Source organism: Aquarana catesbeiana, linkage group LG06, assembly GCF_042186555.1.
Source record: "Aquarana catesbeiana isolate 2022-GZ linkage group LG06, ASM4218655v1, whole genome shotgun sequence".
NCBI classification, from domain to species: domain Eukaryota; kingdom Metazoa; phylum Chordata; class Amphibia; order Anura; family Ranidae; genus Aquarana; species Aquarana catesbeiana.
Window position 1 is genome coordinate 172270208 of NC_133329.1, and position 25459 is coordinate 172295666.

Sequence of the window (25459 nt, forward strand, 5' to 3'; positions counted from 1 at the left end):
GAAATACCTGGGCACATATATCCCCCAAACATTCTCGAGACTATACGAAATTAATTTTCCACCCTTACTAAAAACAATCAAAACACTACTAAACCAATGGCATTCCGGTCTACACTACTGGTTAGGCCGCTGCAATATCTTGGAAATATGACCATCCTCCTGAAAATCCTTTCCCTCATGCAAGCTTTACCCACACACATACCAACAATCTATTTTAAACGAGTACAATCAGCATTTACAGAATTTGTCTGGGCCAAGAAAAGACCCAGACTCACCAACAAACTACTGGTCCTCCCCAAACTATACGGAGGTTTGTCATTACCAAATATCCATGCTTATTATCAGGCTGTGCACCTGGGGAGAATCATAGATTGGTGCCGTGACCAAGAGACCAAACTGTGGACCCAACTGGAGCAATCTCAAAGTATAGTCCCCCTCCGAAGAGCTCCATGGTGTTACTCGGGTCTACCGGTAGAGATTAAACGTCACCCGCTGATCGGTAACTCGTCCCGGATCTGCGCACGACTCATGTCGCAGACATCTCTCTCCTCTCACAACTCACCTCTATACCCCATACTGGGAAACTTCCTGTTTATACCAGGTCTACATGATGCGATCTTCCGGACTCTGGGTGATGCCGGCCTACACAAAGTCCCCCACTTTAGCTCGGGAAAATGATTTTGAACAAAGTGCTACTTGTCACCAGAATTGCGCTAAACTGCCCCACATCCCTAATAGCAACAAATTGAAGAAAAGGATTTCCTATGGGTGGGACTTTAGACAGGGCAGATGTCAAATGAAGTGTGAAGAGAATATAAAAATATATATCAATTTTTAATAAAGAATATCATAAAATAGTGAGCACATACATGGAATACAAATACATAATAATCTGGAAATGAGAAAAAAATGCAATACAGTGATATTGTACAGACAGTAACCGCAAAGATCTGCTGAATAGGAGGTAAATCCAAAAGAAATACCCAGTGCTGTTCTCGCTTACTGGATTCACAGGCTAAGCTGACAGCAGTAGGAGCTTATGGCTCCTGCTGCTGTCAGTGTAGCCTGTGAATCCAGTAAGTCAATATCTCTGAGCAGGGAACAGGGGGCGTGGCTGTGTGTCCCTATGGCATACGGCTTGCTTTGGGGGCACCCACAAAAAGAAGGAGCAGAGAGTGTGCCAGCGGGGGGGACCCAAGAAGAGGAGGCAAGGGACTGCTGTGTGCAATTCCACTGCATAGAGCAGGCAAGTATAACCTTTAATATTTTAGTTTAAAAAAAAATTGCCTTTACAACCACTAATGTAAAGGCAGCCTTTTTTAGTTTTGGATAAAGGAGGGAAAAGGTTTAGACTTATCGTCAGGCTTTCATTGCTCTGTTTGCTAGGGGGAATCAATAACTCTGTTTGTTCCGATATCATTGTCTGTAAAACCAAAAACAGGAAATTCAAACACTGAATTTTCCAAAGAGAAAGAAGGGGAAATGCTCCAATGGAGACAGCTGTTCCTATGGGAAATCCCCTCAGTTTTCTTCTCATTTCCTATTGTGTCTCCAGGACAGGAGGTGAAGTGAAATCTTCCCAGCAGGATAAAGAAAGCAAAAAATAACTTGCCAAATCATGTAGGGACCTCGGGAGGTCTTATTGTGTTTTTCTTGCACAAGTTTGTTAAACGTTCTGTATGAAACTTTTGTTATGTTGATTTGGTCATTTTATTATACTCTGTGCAGTACTGTATTTTTAATGCCATAACCTCAAATGGATTTATGGGAAAAATAAATAAATAAAACATAACTAGGGGTTTTTACCTTTCCCTACACCATCTAAACCTTAAAATGTTTTGGCTGTCGATACACTTTCCAATTGCCAGCTTTTTGTTTTGTCTGAAACAGTTTTTAGTGAAAAAGCATAAGATAAAGAAACTGAAGAAACTGAATAATTAAAAATATACATGTCACAATAGGTCCAGGAGGTACATAAATTGTATATATATTTTTTATTTTACAACAAATCAGCTTTAGCAGCAGCATCAATTTAAGCAATTCAGAAAGAAATATATTAGTCATTGTAGAAGCATAGCTAATGCCAAACCGTTTTTTTTACATTTTAGATAAAATAAATGTTAACACTCCTATCAAGTTTCAACTTTTCAATCTGTCCTAATGGCAATAAGGAATGGGACAGGACCCCCCCCCCCCCCCCCAACTAAAAAATAACAGTCAGGAGCGATGGATAAGCGCAAGTACCACCATTGAATGGAACTCCGCTTTAATCAGGAGATCCAAAAGTATGTAAATATATAAATAAAAAACATAAATCACCTGGTTTTGAAAGGCAAAACCTGTTCACTCCTTTTGTTAAATTGTAAACGCCAACGTGTTCTGGTCCATTTCCATCCTGGTAAAACTCCTGTTTATAAAGAGAAAAAAAAAAAAGCAACACAATTGAAAGTCAGCAAAAAAATGCATTATCAGGTGATTTCTATTTTATTTTTCTTAATGTTCTTAAACAAATCTACAAAGGAATGTACAGTGGCAAGATGCATTGAGATGTGCAGCATGTTAAAGAATTACAAAGATAGCAAATTTATGGGTCTCTTGACTGAGTTTTTTTTTTTTTTTTCCTTTACATAGAGACAGACATTCTCATAGTAGACTATCATTACGAACAGAGCCTCCCCAATGAATGAGAGAGATCAGTAGATCTGTGCATCATGCAAGTACAACATAAACCAGTATTGCTATTGTATTTATTGAACAGTCCATTGCACACTCTTTACCAGTGGTCTGTGTATTTATTAAAAATGAACTCCAGTTAAAAAATATTTGCACATTTGCGATGTAAAAATGATGCCCTTAATAAGGTACAGTATGTCCTCTGACAATTACACTCCAATTTCTAGTACACTGTATATAGTGAAGGCTATGTGAATCACTCACACGCCACCTTCTACAATTAAAAAAAAAAAAAAAAAAAGTCTTGTAGTCTTTTCATAGAGTACAAGGCATTCTGTGACTGGAAGGGGAGGGAAAATTGCTGATTATCCTCCCCTTGTCCAATCACAGATCATTTTTAACACAGCAGCATCCATCTTTGGGATCCACAAAATTAGGGGTATGTAATTTGTACATAGCACACAAGCAAAACTGTATTTTTGGTTTACTTGTAAATTTTTCTTGGAGTGCATCAAGGAACACAGAGCATCTTCATATCCATAACAATAGGGTTTTGATGCCAACTTCAGGTGATTGGACACTTGCAAAAAAATAAAAAAATCCCCCAGGCATAACCCCTCCCAGCTAGGCAAGGCTTCCGTTTTTGTAGCAAGCCATGAACCACAAGAGTAAGAGAGACAGGATCAGGTTTAAACCAGTTAGAAACCCACACAGGAGTCTGCAAAACATATTCCACTTGGTAAAATGTCATAAAAATAGTAACTGAAGACTAGGAAGAATGAGTAATCATGGAAATGCTGCCCTTCAGACCCAAAGCCTGAAAAATTAGCCAACGAATCCATCGAAAAATGGTAGACTTGGAAGCTGCGTGACACTTAATTGGACCTTTAAAGGAAGCGCAAAGAGGGAATCCGGCTGATGAATTGCAGCAGTTGACCTCCGGTAACACCTGATCATATGAACCACATCCAAAGTGCAGAGAATCTTACCCTCTTGCGTCTGAGGCTTAGGATAGAAAGATGGCAACACAATATCCTGGTTAACATAGAATAAAGAAACCAACTTTGGCTGAGGCCATAAGACTAACTTGTCAGGATGGAGCACCAGGAATGGTTGCTTGCAGGAAAGAGCAGCCAATTCTGAAACTCTCATGAAAAGAAGATAAACGTCCGGCAGCTCGATGCAACTTGAAGTAAAATTGGTAAAGACTTAATAATCCATCACGACACAAAGAGAATGCATTTCACTGCAAGGTTGACACATTTCAACCCTATTCTGGACCTTGGTTATCCACTTCCCGACCGCCGCACGAAGATGTACGTCCTAAGTTTGAAGGGGTATATCGTTGTTATGGCAGCAGCTAGCTGCCATAACCCCGGTATCCCCGTTTTCGTGCGGCGGCCGGCTTTCAGATAAAAGTGGTCCCTGCGGCGGATTCGCCGCGAGATCACTTTTATCGGTGGCGGGAGAGGGCCCCCCCCCTCCCGCCGCGATCCGGTGCCCTCCGCCGCTTACCGGAGCCGTCGGTAGCGGCGGAGGCGATCGCGTCCTGTGCCGTTGTGTGTCTGGAGATGAGTGAGGCCAAGATGGCGCTCACTCGTCTCCATGACACTGCTGGGCGGAAGCGACGTCACTTCCGTCCACGCCTCTTAAAAGGCATATTTTTTTCAAATGTCATTTTTCTAAATGACTTTTTTTTTTTTTTTTTTTTTTATTGCATTTTAGTGTAAATATGAGATCTGAGGTCTTTTTGACCCTAGATCTCATATTTAAGAGGTCCTGCCATGCTTTTTTCTATTACAAGGGATGTTTACATTCCTTGTAATAGAAATAAAAGTGACACAATTTTTTTTTTTTAAACAGTGTAAAAATAAATAAAATATTGTAAAATAAATAATAAAAAAAAAAAATTTTAAAACCCCCCTGTCCCGACGAGCTCGCGCACAGAAGCGAACGCATACGCGAGTAGCGCCCGCATATGAAAACGGTGGTCAAACCACACATGTGAGGTATCGCCGCGACCGGTAGAGCGAGAGCAATAATTCTAGCCCTAGACCTCCTCTGTAGCGCAAAATATGCAACCTGTAGAATTTTTTTAAACATCACCTATGGAGATTTTTGAGGGTAAAAGTTTGACGCTATTCCACAAGCGGGCGCAATTTTCAAGCATGACATGTTGGGTATCAATTTACTTGGCGTAACATTATATTTCACAATATAAAAAAAAAATGGGATAACTTTACTGTTGTTTTATTCAAAAAAGTGAATTTCTTCCAAAAAAAGTGCGCTTATAAGACCGCTGCGCAAATACGGTGCAAAAAAAAGTATTGCAATGACCGCCATTGTATTCTCTAGGGTGTTAGAAGAAAAACCATATATAATGTTTGGGGGTTCTAAGTAATTTTCTAGCAGAAAAACCTGTTTTAAACATGTAAACACCTAAAATCCAAAACGAGGCTGGTCTTAAAGTGGTTAAAATGTTACAACTTTTGAGAAAAAAAATCTATTTCTTTCTCATACATCACGGGACACAGAGCCTCAGTAATTACTGATGGGTTATATAGGTATCACTAGGTGATTGGACACTGGCACACCCTAACCAGGAAGTTCAACCCCCTATATAATCCTCCCCCCTACAGGGATACCTCAGTTTTTACGCCAGTGTCTTAGGTGTTGGACGTGTAAAGATGTCCTGTGCTAAGCTCCAAAGGGAATATCCTATATCCTATACTGGGGCAAGCCAGGCGAACCGGATCCATTTCAAAGTGTCCTTTTTAGGCCGAATTGGATGGTACCCAGGCCTTGTGTCCGAAGAAACGAGGTTTTACCTGTAACGCTTCCTCTTTTTAGAGAGCTGGACCCCGCATTTTCATAAAATGTTTTTTCTAGCCTTATTTCTGGCCGGGTGCTTTACAGGCCCAGAACTGTGGATCCCCCTATCCGTAGGGGGCCCCAGTCTCTGAAGGTTTTTTCAAACGGAGCCCACCGTGAGAGGTGAAGATTGGGTCTGTATAACAGAACCCTGCGGCTGGATAAGGTAAGGGAGATTCCACAGAATTTTTTAATTCTAGTAGGTTTCTCCTTAACCACTTGACAACTGGGCACTTAAACCCCCTTCCTAACCAGACCAATTTTCAGCTTTTGGTGCTCTCACATTTTGAATGACAATTACTCAGTCATGCAACACTGTATCTTTATGAAATTTTTGTCCTTTTTTTCACACAAATAGAGCTTTCTTTTGGTGGTATTTAATCACTGCTGGTTTCTTTATTTTTTGCGCCGTAAAAGAAAAAAGACCGAAAAATCTGTAAAAAAATACATTTTTCTTCATTTCTGTTATAATATTTTGCAAATTAGTAATTTTTCTTCATATATTTTGGCCAAAATTTATACCGCTACATATCTTTGGTAAAAATAACCCAAATCGGTGGATATTATTTGGTCTTTTTGAAAGTTATAGAGTCCACAAGCTATGGTGCGAATATCTGAAAACTGATCACACCTGAATTACTGACGGCCTATCTAATTTCTTGAGACCCTAACATGCCAGAAAAGTACAAATACCCCCCAAATGACCCCTTTTTGGAAAGAAGACATTCCAAGGTATTTAGAAAGATGCATGGTGAGTTTTTTGAAGTTGTCATTTTTTCCCACAATTCTTTGCAAAATCAAGGTTTTTTTTTTACTTTTTTTTTTTTTCCACAAAATTGTCATATTAGCAGGGTATTTCTCACAGACCGCATATGCATACCACAAATTACACCCCAAAACACATTCTGCTATTACACCCGAGTACGGTGATACCACATGTGTGAGACTTTTACACAGCGTGGCCACATACAGAGGCCCAACATGCAGGGGAGCACCTTCAGGCGTTCTGGAGCACCCAGGCCAATTCTGACATTTCTCTCCTACATGTAAAAATCATCATTTATTAGCTAGAAAATTACTTAGAACCCCAAAACATTATATATGTTTTTTTAGCAAAGACCTTAGAGAATACAATGGCGGTCGTTGCAACTTTTTATCTCGCACAGTATTTGCACAGCAATTTTTTTAACGCGTTTTTTTGGAAAAAAAAAACTGTTTTGTGCTTTACAAAAACCAAAATAATAAAGTTAGCCCAATGTTTTTGCATAATGTGAAAGATGAAGTTACGCCGAGTAAATAGATACCCAACATGTCACCCTTCAAAATTGCACGCGCTTGTGGAATGGCGCCAAACTTTGCTACTCAAAAATCCCCATAGGCGACGCTTTAAAATTTTTTACTGGTTACATGTTTTGAGTTACAGAGGAGGTCTAGGGCCAAAATTATTGCTCTCGCTCTACCGATCGCAGCGATACCTCACATGTGTGGTTTGAACACCGTTTTCATATGTGGGCGGGACTTACGTATGCGTTCGCTTCTGCATGCGAGCACACAGGGACAGGGGCGCTTTAAAAATTTTTTTTTTTTTTATTGTTCATTTTACTTTATTTATTTTAGTTTGATGCTTTTTTCCAAAAAAAAAAAATTTTTGACCACTTTTATTTCTATTACAAGGAATATAAACATCCTTGTAATAGGAATATGGCATGACAGGTCCTCTTTACAGTGATATATGGGGTCAATAAGACCCCACATCTCACCTCTAGGCTGGGAAGCCTGAAATTAAAAAAAAAAAAAAAAAAAAAAAAAAAAAAAAAAGATCCTGGCTTCGATCGTAGCGGTGAGTCGGTAGAAGCACCGCAAGGCGGCGGGAAGGGGGGATGTCCCCTCTCGCCTCCCGTAAGAACGATCAAGCAGTGGAACAGCTGCTATGATTGTTCTCATGGTGTAGGGAATCGCCGGCTGAAAAAGCTGATATCTGAATGATGCCTGTAGCTGCAACCATCATTCAGATATCGCCGCACAAAGTCAAGGACGTTGTATGACGGCCGGCGGGCGGGAAGTGGTTAAAACGCTTTTTTTTTTTTTTTTAACACAAAGTTGTCCATTTTTTTTTACAATATTTCTACCACATAACATGTACATACCAAAAATGACACCCCAAAATAGATTCTCCTACTCCTCCTGAGTACGGCGATACCACATGTGTGAGACTTCCACAGCCTGGCCACATACAGAGGGCAAGTACAGCTGAGCATGGCTCAGCATGGCAGGGTATGGCGGGGTATTGCGGAGTATGGCGGGGTATGGCAGAGTATGGCAGGGTATGGTGGGGTATGGCGGAGTATGGCGGAGTATGGCGGGGTATGGCGGAGTATGGCGGAGTATGGCGGGGTATGGCGGAGTATGGCGGAGTATGGCGGGGGCATGGCAGAGTATGGCGGGGGCATGGCAGAGTATGGCGGGGGCATGGCAGAGTATGGCGGGGGCATGGCAGAGTATGGCGGGGGCATGGCAGAGTATGGCGGGGGCATGGCAGAGTATGGCGGGGTATGGCAGAGTATGGCAGGGTATGGCGGGGTATGGCGGAGTATGGCGGAGTATGGCGGGGTATGGCGGAGTATGGCGGGGTATGGCGGAGTATGGCGGAGTATGGCGGGGTATGGCGGAGTATGGCGGAGTATGGCGGGGGCATGGCAGAGTATGGCGGGGGCATGGCAGAGTATGGCGGGGGCATGGCAGAGTATGGCGGGGGCATGGCAGAGTATGGCGGGGGCATGGCAGAGTATGGCGGGGGCATGGCAGAGTATGGCGGGGGCATGGCAGAGTATGGCGGGGGGCATGGCAGAGTATGGCGGGGGGCATGGCAGAGTATGGCGGGGGGCATTGCAGAGTATGGCGGGGGCATTGCAGAGTATTGTGGGGGCATTGCAGAGTATGGCGGGGGCATTGCAGAGTATTGTGGGGGCATTGCAGAGTATTGCACAGCATTGCAGAGTATTGTGGGGGCATTGCAGAGTATTGTGGGGGCATTGCAGAGTATTGCACAGCATTGCAGAGTATTGTGAGGGTATTGCAGAGTATTGTGGGGGTATTGCAGAGTATTGCAGAGTATTGTGGGGGTATTGCAGAGTATTGTGGGGGTATTGCAGAGTATTGTGGGGGTATTGCAGAGTATTGCACAGCATTGCAGTAGTGAGGGATGGCTGAGCATGGATGGATGGATGTCTCTGTGCAGCGCTGTGGGCACTACACATACAGCCCACAGCGCTGCAGACATCCATCCGTCCCCCTCCCCGCTCACAGTGTACCGATCGGTACACAGGAGGGGAGGAGAGGAACCGGCGTCATCAGATGACGCCGGTCTGTTTACATGTGATCCCGCCGTCATTTGACGGCTAGATCACATGGTAAACGGCCGCGATCAGCAGCCATTTACCGGGATCCGTGATGCGCCGGGTCCCCTGGACCCGGCGGTCACGGATGTGTTCGGGTGCGCGCCCCAGGGGGCGCGCAAGAGGAGAATTCTGGGAGGACGTCATAGTACGTCCACCCAGAGTTATCCAACCGCCCTGCAGCCGTCATTCGGCTATGGGCCGGTTGGTAAGTGGTTAAGGTAAATGCATGCTATGCCTATTGTCTCCACCGGGGGCTGCCAAGAGCACATACCTTCTCATGCTGATCGTCTGTCTCAGTGTTCACGCTGCACAGCTCCTCCAGCCGAGCTCCAGGTAGGATGGGATGGGGGCTCTCCTCAGGGATATCCCCCTCAAAAGATAGGGGACCGCAGGTGTCTGTGAGGCGGTGGTATACGCCATCACCGGTGCCATTTGTCAGGTGCGGGCCCCATCACTGCCGGCCTCTCTCCTTCCTCCTCCACCCCCAGCCTTCCTCCATGCTATCCAAGGTGGAGAAGCGGAGGGTCGGCTCACGCAGGAAGCGCTCGTTTGGTTAAAAGACGAGGGGTGGGGGGGGCGGAGCGTCAGCGCGTTTAGATGCCCACATTGCCGGCTGCAAGGCTATAAGAGGCACACTTTATGGGTGCACACAGCCTTTGGAGGGACACAGAGCTGACAGGTCGCAAGTAAGGTGGGACCCAGGCATTCCCCTAGGCAGCATTTACTAAAGAAACACTAAGACTGGGCATTGGTAGCAGGGCTGTGGCTAAGACTACATCGCTCAGCAGTCAGTGTTCATTTTTTTGATACCTCCACCTTGTTGCTTTGCACTATGGGTAGAAGAGGTTCAAATACCCCAAGAACCAGAGGCTCTAGAGATCCTTTGGATATAATTATCCAAGTCTTCTCCAAACTCTCCTTCGGGTTCTGAGGGCCCCCTGTCTGCAGCATCTTCCCCCCCTGAGGGGCCAGGGACAGCTAGCCAGGGAGAGCCGTTGGGGTCAGGGGCTACACCTGCTTCTGGCACTTCAGCCCCTGTATATATTACGCAGGAGGTTTTTTCCCTCAAACATTAAGGGTTTAGAGGAAAGATTAATGGCCGTGACCACATCTTCACTCAGTGGAAGAAAATGCACTAGGCCTTCCTCTGCTACCCAGGACCCTCAGGCTGAGGAGCTCTGGGATAGAGAAGAATCCCTTTCAGAGGATCGGGACGGGACGGATGATTCCTCTTCAGAGGAATCAGGTGGAGAAGGGTCCTCTGCAGCTTCTCAGGACGAGAAAGTCTTAGTGCAGATCCTTACTGGATTGGTCCGCTCCACATTTAAGTTGCCCGTATCTGAATCAGTTAAAGAACCCTCTTCTTCATTGGGGTCACTGAAGCCTCCTCAAACAGCACATGCTTTTCCAGTTCATAATTTACTTGAAAAGCTCCTTTATTCTGAGTGGGATCACCCAGATAAACGTTTTTTTCCACCGAAAAAGTTTTCAACACTTTATCCTATGGAAGAAAAGTTTATTAAGATGTGGGGAATACCGGCCGTTGATGCCGTAAATAAAAGCCTGACTTGTCCTGTAGACAATGCTCAGATGCTCAGGGATCCTGTGGATAAAAAGATGGAATCCCTGTTGAAAAATGTTTTCGCCTTAGCAGGCTCAGTGGCTCAACCTGCAATAGCAGCGATTGGAGTCTGTCAATACTTAAGAGACCATGTTAAACAGGTCATCAAAGTTTTGCCAGAACAGCAGGCCCAGGGGTTGGCTAACCTTCCAGCGGACTTATGTTTTGCTGTTGACGCCATCAGGGATTCTATCATGCAAACCTCTCGTCTTTCGCTTGGGTTGGTGCATATGCGTAGAATCTTATGGTTAAAGAATTGGTCAGCTGAAGCACCATGTAAAAAACTCCTGGCTGGGTTCCCATTTCATGGTGCAAGGCTGTTTGGGGAAGACTTGGATAATTATATCCAAAGGATCTCTAGTGGGAAAAGCACTCTTTCACCTGTTAAGAGAAAGAGTAAGCGTCCCTCTTTCAAACGGACTCTTTCCCCAGCGCCAGGGGCATCAGCCTCCAGGCAGTCGCGACGGCCCCCTCCGTCTGGGTCAAGAAACAAGAGTCAACCCCAGGGACAAAAGAAGTCCTGGGGGAAGAAGTCTACTAGACAAGACACTAGGACCTCTTTATGAAGGGGCGCCCCCGCTCGCTTGAGTGGGGGGGGAAGACTGCTACAGTTCTCAAGGCTCTGGCAGGAGGACTTCCAGGACAGATGGGTAATCTCCACAGTAACCTTAGGGTACAAGCTGGAGTTCCAAGAATTCCCCTCTCCTTGTTTCCACAGATCAAGTGTCCCCAGAGATCCAGAGAAGAAGCAGTCGCTCCTTCTAGCGTTAGAACGACTTTTGTCGCAAGAGGTCATCATGGTGGTTCCCACGAAGGATCAAGGATTGGGCTTTTATTCCAACCTTTTTATGGTCCAAAAGCCAAATGGGGATGTCAGACCCATTCTGGATCTAAGGGATCTGAATGTTTTCCTAAGGATTCGGTCCTTCCGCATGGAATCAATTCGGACAGTAGTCTCCATCCTGCAGGGAGGAGAATTTCTGGCATCGATAAACATCAGAGATGCATATCTGCATGTACCCATTTTTCTTGCTCATCAGAAGTTTCTGCGCTTCGAGATAGGAGGGCGTCATTTCCAGTTTGTGGCTCGAGTTTGCGCCTCGAGTGTTTACAAAGATCTTGGCTCCTCCTCTGGCCAGATTAAGGGCTCAAGGTATAACTGTCATAGCATACCTAGACGACCTGCTCTTGATAGACCGGTCAGTAGCCTCTTTGAATGGGAACTTGAGGACCACAGTCAAGTATCTGGAACACCTAGGTTGGATTCACAACCTAGAAAAATCTTTCCTAAAACCAGTAAGAAGACTGGAGTATTTGGGTTTGATCATAGATACAAGCCAGGAGAAAGTATTTCTACCTCAGACAAAAGATTACTGCTTTGAAGGAGCGGATTCTGGTAGTCAGGACCAAGAAGGGTCCTTCTGTCCGCCTTTGTATGAGGCTGCTAGGAAGGATGGTGTCTTCATTCGAAGCAGTTCCCTATGCTCAGTTTCATTCAAGACTGTTGCAACACAGTATCCTGTCGGCCTGGAACAAAAGGGTTCAGGCTTTAGATTTTCCGATGCACCTGTCTCATGCGGTGCGTCAGAGCCTCAATAGATGGTTAATACCCGAAAACCTACAGAAGGGGAAATCCTTTTTACCGGTGACCTGGACGGTGGTGACAACAGATGCCAGTCTGTCGGGTTGGGGAGCAGTTCTGGAACAGTCTGCGGTCCAAGGGGTATGGTCCAAAAATGGGAAAGCCTTACCCATCAACGTTCTGGAGATCTGTGCGGTATATATAGCCCTAAAGGCCTGGACTCTCAGGCTACAGGGTTGCCCGGTCAGGATCCAGTCCGACAATGCCACAGCAGTGGCTTATATCAATCATCAGGGAGGCACCAGGACCCGAGCTGCTCAAAGAGAGGTGAACTAGATCTTAGTCTGGGCAGAGAAGCAGGTGCCATGTATATCGGCACTCTTCATTCCAGGGATAGAGAACTGACAGGCAGACTATTTAAGTCGCCAGCAGTTACTCCCAGGGGAATGGTCTCTGCATCCTGAAGTCTTTTGGGCCATATGCCAAAGATGGGGGGTTACAGATGTAGACCTCTTTGCATCCCGATTCAACAAAAAGATAGACAGATTTGTGGCAAGGACAAAGGATCCTCTTGCATGCGGGACAGATGCGTTGGTGATTCCGTGGCATTGGTTCTCACTAATTTATGCATTCTCGCCTATTCTGCTACTGCCACGACTCCTTCGCAGGATCAGGCAGGAAAGGAAGTCGGTACTTCTGGTAGCCCCCGCTTGGCCCAGGAGGACCTGGTACGCAGAAATAGTAAGGATGACGGTGGGTTCCCCGTGGACCCTACCGTTACGCCCAGACCTGTTATCTCAAGGTCCAGTGTTCCATCCTGCCTTAAAAACGCTAAATTTGACGGTTTGGTTATTGAAACCCACATTTTGAAAAATCGTGGGCATTCAGGTCCTGTGATATCTACCTTGATCAATGCAAGGAAGCCGGCTTCCAGAGTAATTTATCATAGAGTCTGGAAAGCTTATGTATCCTGGTGTGAATCCAGAGGTTGGCATCCCAGAAAATATGTGATAGGTAGAATCCTTGATTTTCTACAATTGGGATTAGAGATGAAGTTGGCCTTGAGTACCATCAAGGGCCAGGTCTCGGCCTTATCAGTATTGTTTCAACGACCACTTGCTTCGCATTCTTTGGTACGAAACTTTATGCAGGGGGTGATGCGTCTTAATCCTCCAGTTAAGGCGCTCCTGGGACTTGAACTTGGTTCTGTCTGTTTTACAGAAACAGCCTTTTGAACCGATACGTCAAATTCCTTTGGTCTTGTTGACAAGAAAGTAAATTTTTCTGGTAGCCATCTCTTCTGCTAGAAGAGTATCAGAATTAGCAGCTCTTTCCTGTAAAGAGCCTTATTTGATTGTACACAAGGATAGAGTGGTACTGCGCCCTCATCCTAGTTTTTTTACCGAAGGTGGTTTCAAATTTTCATCTAAACCAAATCATTGTTCTGCCTTCCTTTTTTCCAGATCCCTGTTCTTCGGAAGAAAAGTCACTACATTCTTTGGATGTAGTAAGAACAGTCAAATCTGGAAGCAACTGCTCAAATTCGCAAAACGGATGTTTTATTCGTGCTGCCAGAGGGTCCCAATAGAGGACAGGCAGCGTCAAAAGCTACCATTTCTAAATGGATTCAATTGATTATTCAAGCTTACGGTTTGAAACAGAAGATTCCTCCGTTTCAGATCAAGGCACATTCCACAAGGGCTATTGGTGCTTCTTGGGCAGTGCATCACCGGGCCTCTATGGCTCAAATCTGCAAGGCCGCAACCTGGTCTTCAGTCCATACATTCACCAGATTTTATCAGGTGGATGTGAGAAGGCATGAGGATATCGCCTTTGGGCGTAGTGTGCTGCAGGCAGCGGTACAGGGTCCTCAGGTCTGATTGCACCCTACTTGGTTGTGGTTCCCTTCCCCTCAGATAGCATTGCTCTGGGACATCCCATCAGTAATTACTGAGGCTCTGTGTCCAGTGATGTATGAGAAAGAAAATATGTTTTTTTTATAACAGCTTACTTGTAAAATCATTTTCTTTCGATGTACATCACGGGACACAGAGGTCCCGCCCCTCTTCTAATACACTTATATTGCTTTGCTACAAAACTGAGGTATCCCTGTAGGGGGAGGGATTATAAAGGGGGTTGAACTTCCTGGTTAGGGTGTGCCAGTGTCCAATCACCTAGTGATACCTATATAACCCATCAGTAATTACTGAGGCTCTGTGTCCCGTGATGTACATCGAAAGAAAAGGTAAGCTGTTATAAAAAAAATCATATTTTTTAAATGAAGGCCAGGTTCACACTAATGCGACATCTGTGAACATCAGTGCGACTTGAGTCGCTCCGACTTAGAAAAAGGTTCCTACACTACCTTTGGTATGACTTCTGTTAAAGAAGTCGTGCTTAGGTCCGACTCCAAAGTTGTACGAATGCCACGGGCAGTGTGAACCTGGGCTAAATTTGGTTGTTTTTCAGGCTGGCAGGTAAGTGTGCTGGTAAATCTTTTGTTTGTGATCTTTAAATATAAAACATCCTGTAAATCGAGGAAGTATTGAGGATGTCTTCAATCACTTGTTGACGGAAGCCTTAAAGTGGTTGTAAACCCTCCCATATACCCAGTGAAGTGACTGGCCTCAGGTGATACACAGATGATGAACAAATTCTCCTACATAAGTTGTACCGGTTTATCTGCAGTCTTCTCTTCTCTATATACATTCAAAGTCCAGAACATATAAAAGCGTTTGAGAGTACAGAGAAAAAAGGGGGTGGAGATCTGCAATTACACTCTAAAGAGCCAAGTGAGGTGGTTAGGTTGTGGTGTGAAAGACATTTTTGTGAATTCTACAAAATGGATTTGTATACTTAGATCTTTTTGAAACTTGACTTGGTCCAGCTCAACTTTGCTGACACAAAAATCTTTGCCACTGGCAATAGTCTTCAATACTTCTGGTCTTGACTGTCAGTATTGCTGGCTGGCTTGATGTTTTTGCCCGCACAAAGAAGCAGATGGTGTTATCACACGACTGCTCTGAACAAACAGAAAGTGGTTGGAGCTGCCCTATCTTACCGCTCTATTCCCCAGTGCATTCTGAGATACAGTGCCCAGCTAACACTTTATAAATGCTTCACTAACACACCATAAATTCTACTGATACTGTTAAGGTGCAGTTACAGATCTTTACTATTGAAATCAATGGAGGCAGCTGACTATTGAAAGCAACATTCTACTTAATTTTTAACATGACAGAACAGAACACAAAACTATGGTTCCTGTGTATACAGCATTGCGTTGCACCCATTGTAGCATTCATGTCAGGTGTTGAAGGGCAGTTTAGAGGTTTTTAAAAATTGCTGAATAAATGTCACCCAAACACATGGTATTGACACACGTGTGAACAAGCTCTAAGAGGCTCAGAGACTTGGTGAATGAAGATTGAGAGGCTGCAGGGAGGTTAGATAGGGATACTGCAAGGAAAGGTGCGGAAGAAAACTTACAGAATCTGCCATCAGAACAGCAATCAAATGTGCTATCTGGCTCATGAAATTCTGCATGACTGTGGTAAAGTCCTCCCAGGATACAGTTGAGGAGACTGTCATGTTCAATGGAGCCAAGGAAGACTCAGAAGAAGGCAAACACTCTGAGTATCAGGTATCTCATGGGCACATTGGAACGGGTAATGGGGTGCATGCTGGAGCCACATGCTGCAGCAGGACTGCTCCCCCTGTTATGTGATGTAAAATTGGGAATGTTAAACTGCACCCAATGGTCCTACTAACTGGTCAAATCGCACAGCCTAAAAATAAAGTGACTCTTTAAAGCCAGGGTCACACCTGGGGCTGTGACACTTCTCTGGACTCGGAGAGCAATCTGCTGCCAATTTACACAGTACACGAAGGTCTGGAAAGCGACAATGCAGCGCCCAGTGCCTGAAGGTCATATTCCAATCTAGCCCCGCAAATCGGCCAGTCCAGCTGAGTCTGAGCACAGCATTCCACAGTCAAGTTTAGGAGAGGCCGATCTGAATATCCACACAGAATAGTACAAAAAAAAAAAAAAACTGTAAGTGGCTAGCAAAAAGGTAGCCTTTTCTCAGCAGAGCAGAAAAAGGATGTTGAAACTACCAAACTGAGGCAAGCTGGGAGAAAGAGGTTTTTCAGAAAGGACCCACAAGGTTTTTTAAACAGTTTGCCAGTGTCTAATTCTCCTGAAGGAGTCATAACCAGAAAGTCATGTCTTGCTGTGTTCCTCAATAGAAAAGAAAGGACCATTTTTTATCTAAAGCGCCTAAGACTTTTGCAGAGTAAATGACTTACCAGGGTTATAGCATGTGAAAGGGAACATCTTAGCATGTAGCCAGTTTGTCTGAACTCCACACCAACAACATTGTCTTCTGTAACTTCAAACTCTACAGATTTATTCTTCCAGCACCAGTCTTCCTGGATAATGCTCGCTTAAAATCAAACACAGGAAAAAAATGAATGTAGTGCCCTCCATAAGCTATTATTTTAACACTAGCACTTAAATTCTAAAAAGACACCTGGTAATCTGTGTATAGTTCTGTATGTTTTACCAAACTATCTACAGTACTTATTTAAAAATAGTTTGTCAGCTTGAAAAAAGACAAGTCCATCTAGTTCAGCGAATAAAAAATAAATATTAAAAAAAATAAAAAAAATAAAAAACCACACAACATACAATCCCATTACAAAATCCTATACCAACAGTTGATCCAGAGGAAGGTGAAAAACCCCAGTAAAGCATGATCCAATTTGCTACAGCAGGGGGAAAAAACTCCTTCCTGATCCCCTGAGGGGCAATGGGATATTCCAACTTTACCTATAATGCCACGTACACACGATCGGACTTTACAGCATACTTGGTCCGGCGTACCAGATTTCGTCGGACAATTCGATCGTGTGTGGGCTCCAGCGGACTTTGTTTTCTCAAAAGTTTGACGGACTTAGATTTGAAACATGTTTCAAATCTATCCGACGGACTCGAGTCCGGTCGAAAAGTCTGCTCGTCTGTATGCTAGTCCGACGGACAAAAACCGACGCTAGGGCAGCTATTGGCTATGAACTTCCTTGTTTTAGTCCGGTCGTACGTCATCACGTACGAATCCGTCGGACTTTGGTTGATCGCGTGTAGGCAAGTCCGTTCATTCGGAAAGTCCGACGAAAAGTCGGTCGAAAAGTCCGCCGGGCAAAGTATGCCATAAAGTCCGGTCGTGTGTACGCGGCATGAATGTTAGTACCCAGTTATATTATGTACAATATAGATATTTGATGTCAATCATTCAGATTCTTAACTGTAATACTTCAAAACAATGACAAAAAAAGCATAAAACATGCAAAAACATCAGAGTTTAGCATTATGTTATCAACCAGAGAAGTAAAGCTACAACTTTGTTGCCATTTGAGCTTACTGATATACTGTCACCATCTGACAAGACCTTCAACACAACAAGCATTGTACAGTCTCTGCTTGTAAGGCCAGTCTATACAGCATCAGTTTTGTAAGCATTTAAAAAGTTTCAAGCAGCTTTCTCGAAGCTTGGGACATGCTTTAGCTTGTATCTAGATGTATGGCATACAGCACTTAAGAGTAGAACTTTTTTTTCATGTTGGATATAGTAAGGGAGGGTTATAACCCCTGTCAGATATTTTTTTTTCGCCATCTGTGTCCCATTGCGGAGATTTCTCTTCACTTCTTGTCCCATAGCCAAACAGGAAGTGAGAGAAAATCCCTTCAAAAATTAAAGAGAATTCCTTGAGGATCCCCAGATCACCAGAACTGTCCCCATTGGAAGATTCCCAGTCTTACTTTTCTGGGGACAACCCAAAATGAGTGATTTTCTTCTTTCACTTTCAGTGTTAATGGTAAACAAGACAAAGAGAGGATGAATCATAACGGGGGCACAGACAGCAATAAAAAATTACAAGCGTTCTAATCCCTCTCCACTCTATCCAAAACTAAAAATAGGATTCTTTAAAACAGCTTACCTGTAAAATCCTTTTCTTTCGAAGGACATCACGGGACACAGAGCCACAGTAATTACTGATGGGTTATATACTGTAGGTATCACTGGTGATTGGACACTGGCACACCCTATCAGGAAGTTCAACCCCCTATATAATCCCTCCCCCTTGCAGGGATACCTCAGTTTTGTAGCCAAGCAATATAGTGTATTAGAAGAGGGGCGGGACCTCTGTGTACCGTGATGTCCTTCGAAAGAAAAGGATTTTACAGGTAAGCCGTTTTAAAAAATCCTATTTTCTTTCTCGAACATCACGGGACACAGAGCCACAGTAATTACTGATGGGATGTCCCAGAGCAATGCTACCTGAGGGGGGGGAAACCACGACCAAGTAGGGTGCAATCAGACCTGAGGACCCTGTACCGCTGCCTGCAGCACACTACGCCCAAAGGCGATATCCTCATGCCTTCTCACATCCACCTGATAGAATCTGGTGAATGTATGAACTGAAGACCAGGTTGCGGCCTTGCAGATTTGAGCCATAGAGGCCTGGTGATGCACTGCCCAAGAAGCACCAATAGCCCTTGTGGAATGTGCCCTGATCTGAAACGGAGGAATCTTCTGTTTCAAACCGTAAGCATGAATGATCAACTGTCGAATCCATTTAGAAATGGTAGCTTTTGACGCTGCCTGTCTTCTATTGGGACCCTCTGGCAGCACAAACAAAACATCCGTCTTGCAGATCTGAGCAGTTGCCCCTAGATAGGCCTTAACTGCTCTTACTACATCCAACGAATGTAGAGATCTCTCTTCCGGAGAACAGGGATCTGGAAAAAAGGAAGGTAGAACAATGTCTTGGTTTAAATGAAAATCAGAAACCACCTTCGGTAAAAAACTAGGATGAGGGCGTAGTACCACTCTATCCTTGTGTATAATCAAATAAGGTTCCTTACAGGAAAGAGCTGCTAATTCTGATACTCTTCTAGCAGAAGAGATGGCCACCAGAAAAATTAATTTCCTTGTCAACAAGACCAAAGGAATCTGACTTATTGGTTCAAAAGGCTGTTTCTGTAACACAGCCAGGACCAAATTCAAGTCCCATGGGTTTTGGGGCGCTTTAACCGGAGGATTAAGACGCATCACCCCCTGCATAAAGTTTCGGACCAAAGAATGCGAAGCAAGTGGCCGCTGAAATAATACTGATAAAGCAGAGACCTGGCCCTTGATGGTACTCAAGGCCAGCTTCATCTCTAATCCCATCTGTAGAAAATCAAGGATTCTACCAATGACATATTTCCTGGGATGCCAACCTCTGGATTCACACCAGGTTATATAAGCCTTCCAGACTCTATGATAAATCATCCTGGAAGCTGGCTTCCTTGCATTAATCAAGGTAGATATGACAGGACCTGAGAGCCCACGACTCTTCAGAACGTGGGTCTCAATAGCCAAACCGTCAAATTTAGCGTTTGTAAGGCAGGATGGAACACTGGACCTTGAGATAACAGGTCTGGGCGTTCCGGTAGTGTCCACGGGGAACCTACCGTCATCCTTACTATTTCTGCATACCAAGTCCTTCTGGGCCAAGCGGGGGCCACCAGAAGTACCGACTTCCTTTCCTGCCTGATCCTGCGAAGGAGTCGTGGTAGTAGCAGAATAGGCGGGAATGCGTAAATCAGTGAGAACCGATGCCACGGAATCACCAACGCATCCGTCCCGCATGCAAGAGGATCTTTTGTCCTTGCCACAAATCTGTCTAGCTTTTTGTTGAATCGGGATGCAAAGAGATCTACATCTGGAACCCCCCATCTTTGGCATATGGCCCAAAAGACGTCGGGATGCAGAGACCATTCCCCTGGAAGTAACTGCTGGCAACTTAGATAGTCCGCCTGCCAGTTCTCTATTCCCGGGATGAAAACTGCCAATATACATGGCACATGCATCTCTGCCCAGACTAAGATCTGGTTCACCTCTTTTCGAGCAGCTCGGCTCCGGGTGCCTCCCTGATGATTGACATAAGCCACTGCTGTGGCATTGTCGGACTGGATCCTGACCGGACAACCCTGTAGCCTGATAGTCCAGGCCTTTAGAGCTAGATGTATCGCCCGGATCTCCAGAATGTTGATGGGTAAGGTCCTCTCTGTCTTGGACCATACCCCTTGGACCGCAGCCTGTTCCAGAACTGCTCCCCAACCTGACAGACTGGCATCTGTTGTTACCACCGTCCAGGTAACCGGTAGAAAGGATTTCCCCTTCTGCAGGTTTTCGGGTATGAGCCACCAATTGAGGCTCTGACGCACCGCATGCGACAGGTGCATCGGAAAGTCTAATGCCTGAACCTTCTTGTTCCAGGTCGACAGAATACTGTGTTGCAGCATTCTTGAGTGAAACTGAGCATAGGGAACTGCTTCGAATGAAGACACCATCTTCCCTAGTAGCCTCATACAAAGGCGGACTGAGGGACCCTTCTTGGTCCTTACTGTCAGAATCAGCTCTCTCAAAGCAGTGATCTTTGCCTGGGGTAGAAATATTTTCTCCTGGCTTGTATCTATAATCAGACCTAAATACTCCAGTCTTCTTACTGGTTTTAGGAAAGACTTTTCTAAGTTGAGGATCCAACCCAGGTGTTCTAGATACCTGACCGTGGTCCTCAAGTTTCCATTCAAAGAGGCTACCGACCGGTCTATCAAGAGCAGGTCGTCTAGGTATGCTATGACAGCTATACCCTGAGCCCTTAATCTGGCCAGAGGAGGAGCCAAGATCTTTGTGAACACTCGAGGTGCAGTGGCTATCCCGAAAGGCAGAGCCACAAACTGGAAATGGCGCCCTCCTACCTCGAAGCGCAGAAACTTCTGATGAGCAGGAAAAATGGGCACATGCAGATATGCATCTCTGATGTCTATTGATGCCAGAAATTCTCCTCCTTGCAGGGTGGGAACTACTGTTCGAATTGATTCCATGCGGAAGGATTGAATCCTTAGGAATCGGTTCAGATCCCTTAAGTCCAGAATGGGCCTGACATCCCCATTTGGCTTTTGGACCGTAAAAAGGTTGGAATAGAAGCCCAATCCCTGGTCCTTTGCGGGAACTATCATAATGACCTCCTGCGACAAAAGTCGCTCTAACGCTAGAAGGAGCGACTGCTTCTTCTCTGGGTCTCTGGGAACATTTGATCTGAGGAACCGAGGAGAGGGGAATTCCTGAAACTCCAGCTTGTACCCTAAGGTTACCGTGGAGATTACCCATCTGTCCTGGAAGTCCTCATGCCAGAGCTCTGAGAACTGTCGCAGTCTTCCCCCCACTCGAGTGAGCGGGGGCGCCCCCTCATGCAGAGGTCTTAGTGTTTTGCCTAGTAGGCTTCTTTCCCCAAGACTTCTTTTGTCCCTGGGGTTGACTCTTGTCTCTGGACCCCGATGGAGGCGGCCGTCGAGACTGCCTGGAGGCTGAAGCCCCCGGCACTGGGGAAAGAGTTCGTTTGAAAGAGGGACGCTTACTCTTCTTCTTGACAGGTAAGAGAGTGCTTTTCCCACAAGAGATTCTCTTGATATAGTTATCCAAGTCCTCTCCAAACAACCTTGCACCACGAAATGGAAACCCAGCCAGTAGCTTCTTACATGGTGCTTCGGCTGACCAATTTTTCAACCATAGGATTCTACGTATATGCACCAACCCCAGTGAAAGACGGGAGGTTTGCACGATAGAATCTCTAATGGCGTCAACCACAAAGCATAAGGCTGCTGGAAGGTTAGCAAACCCCTGGGCCTGCTGTTCAGGTAATACTTTGATGACCTGCTTAACATGGTCTCTTAAGTATTGACAGACTCCAATCGCTGCTACTGCAGCTTGGGCCACTGATCCTGCTAAGGAGAAAACATCTTTCAATAGGGATTCCATCCTTTTATCTACAGGATCCCTGAGCATCTGAGCATTGTCTACAGGACAAGTCAGGCTATTATTTACGGAGGAGATGGCAGCATCAATAGCCGGTATTCCCCACATTTTAATAAACTTTTCTTCCATCGGATAAAGTGTTGAAAACTTTCTCGGCGGAAAAAAACGTTTGTCTGGGTGATCCCACTCAGAATAAATGAGCTTTTCAAGTAAAGTATGAACAGGAAAAGCATGTGCTGCTTGGAAAGGTTTCAGTGACCCCAAAGCAGAAGAGGATTCTTTAGCAGTTTCAGGTATGGGCAATTTAAATGTGGAGCGGACCAATCCAGTGAGGATCTGCACTAAGACTTTCTCCTCTTGGGAAGTCGCAGAGGGTCCCTCTCCACCTGATTCCTCCGAAGAGGAATCATCCATCCCGAATCTCTGAAAGGGATTCATCTCCTTTATCCCAGAGCTCCTCTGTCTGAGGGTCTTGGGGAACAGAGGAAAGCCTAGTGCGTTTTCTTCCACTGAGTGAAGACGTAATCACGGCCATTAATCTTTCCTCTAGACCATTAATGGTTGAGGTAAAAACCTCTTGTGTAATATATACAGGGGCTGAAGTGCCAGAAGCAGGTGTAGCCCCTGACCCCGATGGCTCTCCCTGGCTAGCCGTCCCTGGCTAGCCGTCCCTGGCCCATCTTTAGGGGGGGAGGATGCTGCCGACAGGGGGCCCTCAGAACCTGAATGAGATCCCCTAGTGTCTCTGGTTCCTGGGGTGCTTGAACCTCTTCTACCCATAGTGCAAAGCAACAAGGTGTGAGGTATACAAATGAACACTGCCCGCTGAGCGATGTAGTCTGGCTAAAAGCCTTGCTACCCAATGCTCAGTCTGGTGTTACTTCAGTAAATGCTGCCTAGGAGAATGCCTGTGTCCCACCTTACATGTGACCGTCAGCTCTGTGTCTCTCAGAAGGCTGAGTGCACCTGTACAGAGTGCCTTTAATAGCCTGCAGCTGGCCTGAGTGGGAGTCTAAGCACCTGTGCTGACGTCCCGCCCCCTCCTCTACCGCCCCCCCCCCCTCGAGTTTTGAAAAAAACAAGCGCTTCCCGCGCTGCCGACTCTCCTGTCATGCTTTTGGAGAAAGGCTGGGGATGGGGGGGGGAGGGAGGGAGGCTGGTAACAAGATCTGCCTGAACGGCTATCTTCAGCGATGGTGGCCATTAGGCCGCAGAGCCCGGGTGGTATAACCACTTTCTAGACCCCTGTGGCCCCTCTCTAGCCTGGGGGGGGAACATTCAAACATGAGAAATCCCCCTTTCCATCTTACCTGTTTGCAGCCTGCTTGAGACGCTGGGACATAATCAGCGATGAAAACACCTGAGACAGACAGTCAGCATGTGCAGGTTTGTGCTCTTGGCAGCCCCCGGTGGTCACAATAGGCATAGCATGCATTTACCTTAAAGGAGAAAAGCCACTAGAACTCAAAAATTCTGTGGAATCTCCTCTTACCTTATCCAGCCGCAGGGTGCTGTTTACACAGACCCAATCTTCACCTCTCACGGTGTGCTCCGTTTGAAAAAACCGTCAGAGACTGGGGCCCCCTACGAATAGGGGGATCCAACAGTTCTGGGACCGTAAAGCACCTCGCCAGAAATTAGGAAGTTTAAAGCCATTTTCTGATCTGCGGGGTCCAGCTCTCTAAAAAGAGAAGCATTACGGGTAAAACCTCGTTTCTTCGGACACGAGGCCCGGGTACCATTCAATTTGGCCATGAAAAGACACTTTGAATGGATCCGGTTCGCCTGGCTTGCCCCAGTATAGGATCTTAGGATATTCCCTTTGGAGCTCAGCACAGGACATCTTTACGCGTCCATCACCTAAGACACTGGCGTAAAAACTGAGGTATCCCTGCAAGGGGGAGGGATTATATAGGGGGTTGAACTTCCTGATAGGGTGTGCCAGTGTCCAATCACCAGTGATACCTATATAACCCATCAGTAATTACTGTGGCTCTGTGTCCCGTGATGTTCGAGAAAGAAAAAAGTTTTGCCTTCAGTTATACTTTAAGGCCCCTTTCACATATATATGTCCTTTTTGACGGACTCCGCTTGCTCAGCAGGGATTGATCCGTTGATCCCCGCTGAGCCGGCAGGTGACAGGTCTGTCTCTGGCTCACCATGCAGGGACGGACCCGTCAGAGCGCCGATCTCCTCTATGGGGGATCAGATGAAAACAGACCGCCTGTCCGTTTTCATCTGATCCACCAGACGGATGGAAATTAGGGTTTCCATCCGTCTGCATTTAGCGGATCGGATGTCAGCAGACAAGTCACCGATGACATGCATCGCTTCAGAGGAGGTACATGGAGCGTCCGTTCAGGTCCTCCTGAAAAACTGACAGGCGGACCTAAATGGTCCGTATGAGTGAAAGAGCCCCAAGAGGAGTGGAGTGGCTCTTATTCAAAAAAAAAAAAAAAAAAAAGTACGCTCCCACAATGCATTTTGTTCTACAAATGGACAGCAAAGCAGCTGAAAGACAAAATCTTCTTTTCTCATTCACGGTACACTATGGGGTTGATTTACTAAAACTGGAGAGTGAAAAATCTGGTGCAGCTGTGCATGGTAGCCAACTAACTTCCAACTTCAGAATTTTCAATTAAAAGAGAAGTCCAGGATTTCTTTTTTTTTTTTTAGGATTCATACTAACCTAGGTGGTAAGATGCTGCATCTGTCCCCTGGCGCCTCTACACGGAACTGAGCACAGCCGATCGCTTGGTTTTCAGAGCTCCATGAGCAGAGAGCTGCTGACTGTCATTCACAGCTCTCTGCTCTTCTCCCTCCTCACTCATTGGAGCGCTGGGCTGTGGAGGGGGCTGAGAGGCTGAGCCGGGTGTCGGTCCAGGGATCTGGCGGATCCCGACTCTGTGTTCGTAATGGCATGGAGCCAAATGAGCTTTACAGAAAAATTACTTACTTGCCATTAGAGGTCAAGGCTGCTTTGAGAGTCAGACAAATATCTGCCATCTTTATCCGCAATCACTTGTCTTACCTTTGTATTTTCCAGGCAGGATATCCTCAAAATTGAAAGTAGCACCTTCAGTCTTGCTAGAAATCTGCAGTGTGCGCTTCTCTCTCTGTCTGCTCATAGACTGCAATGTTACAGTAACATCACCACAGGCATCTGTGCATATTAGAAACAGAAATGTGAAAACATCAATATATTCTAGTCTGTTGGTAACATCTGAAAATTATGAGAGGGAAAGAAGACAAGAGATTACTCATTTTTATGTTAAAAGGTTCCAGGGACAGCTATCTAGAAGTGATTTCTCCTCCCTTTGTACAGATTTTCTTACTTCCTGTTGTACCCTTGGGAAGTGAAATCTCCCCATTAGAACAGAAACAGCAATAAGAAAAAAAATATTTATATTATATATGTACACACACACACACAGTTTTAACCACTCCATAG

The 25459-nt window shown here is 45.4% G+C and overlaps 1 protein-coding gene across 2 annotated transcripts in view; it reads right to left on the reverse strand.

Annotated features, from left to right (window-relative positions):
- Window positions 1-25459, reverse strand: part of LOC141101794 (BOS complex subunit NOMO3-like) — a 365568-nt gene that overhangs the window by 177968 nt on the left and 162141 nt on the right. For both annotated transcript variants that reach the window (XM_073591128.1, XM_073591127.1), the window contains 3 exons: window positions 25040-25171; window positions 16454-16590; window positions 2320-2407 (listed from right to left, as the gene is read on the reverse strand). In XM_073591128.1, coding sequence (XP_073447229.1) covers window positions 2320-2407; window positions 16454-16590; window positions 25040-25171 — 357 coding nt within the window. The remainder of the gene's footprint in view (window positions 1-2319; window positions 2408-16453; window positions 16591-25039; window positions 25172-25459) is intronic.